This window comes from Empidonax traillii, unplaced genomic scaffold (genome assembly GCF_003031625.1).
Source record: "Empidonax traillii isolate 1590-97213 ecotype Southwest subspecies unplaced genomic scaffold, ASM303162v1 scaffold1373:size132633, whole genome shotgun sequence".
Lineage (NCBI taxonomy): Eukaryota > Metazoa > Chordata > Aves > Passeriformes > Tyrannidae > Empidonax > Empidonax traillii.
Window position 1 is genome coordinate 2,217 of NW_020956566.1, and position 2,854 is coordinate 5,070.

Genomic DNA, 2,854 nt, shown 5'->3' on the forward strand with positions numbered 1-2,854 from the left:
GGGAGGACACACAGGGCTCCACACACTCGTGCCAGGGCAGCACATCCTCCTGATAACTGTCCAGGAACTTGTTCAGGACCCTGAGCGACAGAGGACCCAAGTGCCAGAGGCAGCCAGGCATGTCCTGTGCCACCCCGGCATGTCCCCACCAGCACCCAAACACATACTGCCCTCTCCAAACATGACTCCATACCCAGGACAACCCAATCAGCACCTGCTTATGTGCTGGGGTGCTCCTGCCCCTGCCTCTGGTGAAGAACACCCCCACCAGGACCCACAAACCCCAATGTCTCACCATCAGCACTCACACACCTGCTGTGGGGGCCCCAAACCCCCCCCCAGATCCTCCTGCACTCACCTGAGGATGCTCAGGCTCACAGCCTTCTCCGCCCCCAGCAGCTCCAAGCTGCGCAGCAGCAGCCTGAAGCAGCTGTGGTCCTGCAGCAGCTGCGCCACCTGCCCAGAGGGGACAGGGCCTTCCCCGCAGAGCTGCCGCTCCAGGGCCACCACCACCTCCTTGGACAAGGCGCCATCCTCCAGCCTGCCCAGAAGCATCCGCACGCCCTTCAGGTCCAGTGGGGCTTCTCCGCCTGCCATGACAAGGACACGTGGGCCCAGCCCAGGCACTGGCTTGAGAGGCAGCGGCCCCTTGGGGTGCTCTGCCCTGGCAGGCGAGGCAGCCCTGCCTGCAGCACCCACGGAGCCCTGGCACGGGGAGGGTGGGCAGCGCGGTACCTGCTGCCTCCAGGTCCAGGGGCAGACGGTGCTCTGCGAGGCGGTTGATGGCGCGCAGGGCCAGCACTGCATGAGGGCAGCCGCTGCTCTGCCCGTCCCTCCAGCAGCTCTGCAGCACCGTGGGGAGGTCGCAGCTCGCCAGCTGCTCCGCCAGGCCCCGGTGCCCATCCATCAGCATGTTCACCACCAGCAAGCCGTTCTGCACTCCTGAGGAGCCCCTGCAGGGACAAAGCCATGCGGGTGCTCTCCTCCCCAAGGCACAGAGCCTCCCCTGAACCCACAAGCCACCTGCCTGCCATGTCCATTCCTCCCCACTGCAGAGGGTCTCCCCAGCCCCAGCTGCTGCCCACACTCTGCCCCTACCCTGGGACCCTCTGCATGGTGCTCAGGGCAGCAGGGATGGTACTCAGCAGACTGGCAGAGCCCTCGCTCGAGGCAGAGCCGATGCTAGCAAAGATCTCCCGCATCATCTGCGCGTCGGCATGGTTCCAGGGCAAGGACTTCCCACCACCACCTCCTGGCTCACCGTCTGCAGCTCCCACCAGCACCTTCAGGGCCTGTGAGGTCAGAAGCAGTCCACAGGGCAGCAGGCATCTCCACCACACCTGGGTGAGCCTGCACACTGCCTGCCCACATACAGCATGCCCTGTGCCACTCACCGCCAGGCCAGCCTGCTGCACCAGGGCGGAGGAGCTGTGCTGCTGCATGCAGGCCAGCACGGCCCGCACACCGCCCTCCGTGGCAAACGGCACACGCCAGTCATACTGCGCCATCAGCACGGCCAGCAGCCGCAGCGTCACCGCCACCAGCGCCTTCTCTGCCACCTCAGTGCTCAGCAGCTCCACTGCCACCTGCACCAGCTTCTCCCTGCTCGGGAAAGGATACCTCAGGAGGAGCCTCCTGGCGCTGTCACTGGCACGCCAGCACCTTGGGCCCTGCCAGCCACCTCCTCTCTGCCCACACGGCTCTGCCGCAGCTGGGTCAGCCCAAGGAACGAGCCTGCCTGGGACAAAGGGACACAAAATCCACTCTTCTCTTGCCAAGCACGCAGGGACATACTGGTCTTCACACTCCCACTGCCACCTCCTGTACTCCCAGCTCCAGGACTGTCCCCCACCATGCCAACACAGCCCTCCCCAGGCACCAGGAGGGATGTGCAGCACCCCACGGCTCACCCAGCGCTCCCGGTCCCCAGCCTGCCCTGGGCTGTGCCAACTTGCTGCTCGGACTCAGGTTCCTCCTCCAGGATCTTCAAGATTTGCTTGAGCCCAGCTAAGCGCAGCCCCACCGCTGAGCTGCTGCTCTGGATCACGTCCACCGTGGCTGCAATCTCGGCCACCGAGCCGCTCTCGCTCACCCCTTTAGGGCTGCCCAACACTGGCCGGAGGGAAGGAGGCATCAGGGCAGCAATAACACCCCCAGCAGCTCCCAGGGTGCCGTGCACCCACAAAACCAGCACCCACAGGCCCCCCACCAGCTGCCTGGCCCCCATACCCTGCCCACAACCTTCCTCTCTTGAGGCAACGGTGCCACTTCCAGCACCACGCGTGTGCCCCAGCACGTAGCAGGACATTACCTTTGATCTGCTCCTCTGTCACCTCTGGGAAGAACAGCCCTTCCCTCTCAAAGAGCTCGCTGAACAGCTGGGAATCGGACTTCACTGCCACACTCGGGGCTTGGGGTGGCGCTGTGGCTGCAGAAAGGTCTTCCTTTGCTGACTTGACCATCGTGGCTTCACGGCCAATGCTCTTGCAGCCACTGCCCTCTGAGGACACTGCGGTGCTCCCCCCACCATCCTGCTCAGCCCCCCTAATGAGGAAGTATCTGGCATAGACGCGGGAGCCACGCAGGTCACGCAGAGTGCTGCCCTGGCACCGCTTCTCCAAGACCTGCAGCACCTTCTGGGCCAGCTCCACAGGCACCGACAGCTGGATCAGGGCTTCTTCATCCACCTTCAACAGCCAGACCAACGGCCTCAAGTTAATCTTGGACTCGCCACAGACCTCATGCCCTTTGTGACAGCCAGTGGCGGAACTGATGGAAAGGCTGCACCACTGGGGGTCCCCAGGGCCTTTTCCCTGTGCCACCCTGGCTGTCTCCAAACCAACTGCCACCAGCC

General features: G+C 64.4%; 1 protein-coding gene across 1 annotated transcript in view; it reads right to left on the minus strand.

The window, feature by feature from the left end:
- Positions 1-2,854, minus strand: part of LOC114069843 (cullin-9-like) — a 19,918-nt gene that overhangs the window by 2,205 nt on the left and 14,859 nt on the right. The window contains exons 12-18 of the mRNA XM_027906920.1: positions 2,312-2,687; positions 1,911-2,112; positions 1,395-1,602; positions 1,099-1,292; positions 736-953; positions 359-590; positions 6-80 (exon numbers count right to left, since the gene is read on the minus strand). Of these exons, the coding sequence (XP_027762721.1) occupies positions 6-80; positions 359-590; positions 736-953; positions 1,099-1,292; positions 1,395-1,602; positions 1,911-2,112; positions 2,312-2,687 (1,505 nt within the window). The remainder of the gene's footprint in view (positions 1-5; positions 81-358; positions 591-735; positions 954-1,098; positions 1,293-1,394; positions 1,603-1,910; positions 2,113-2,311; positions 2,688-2,854) is intronic.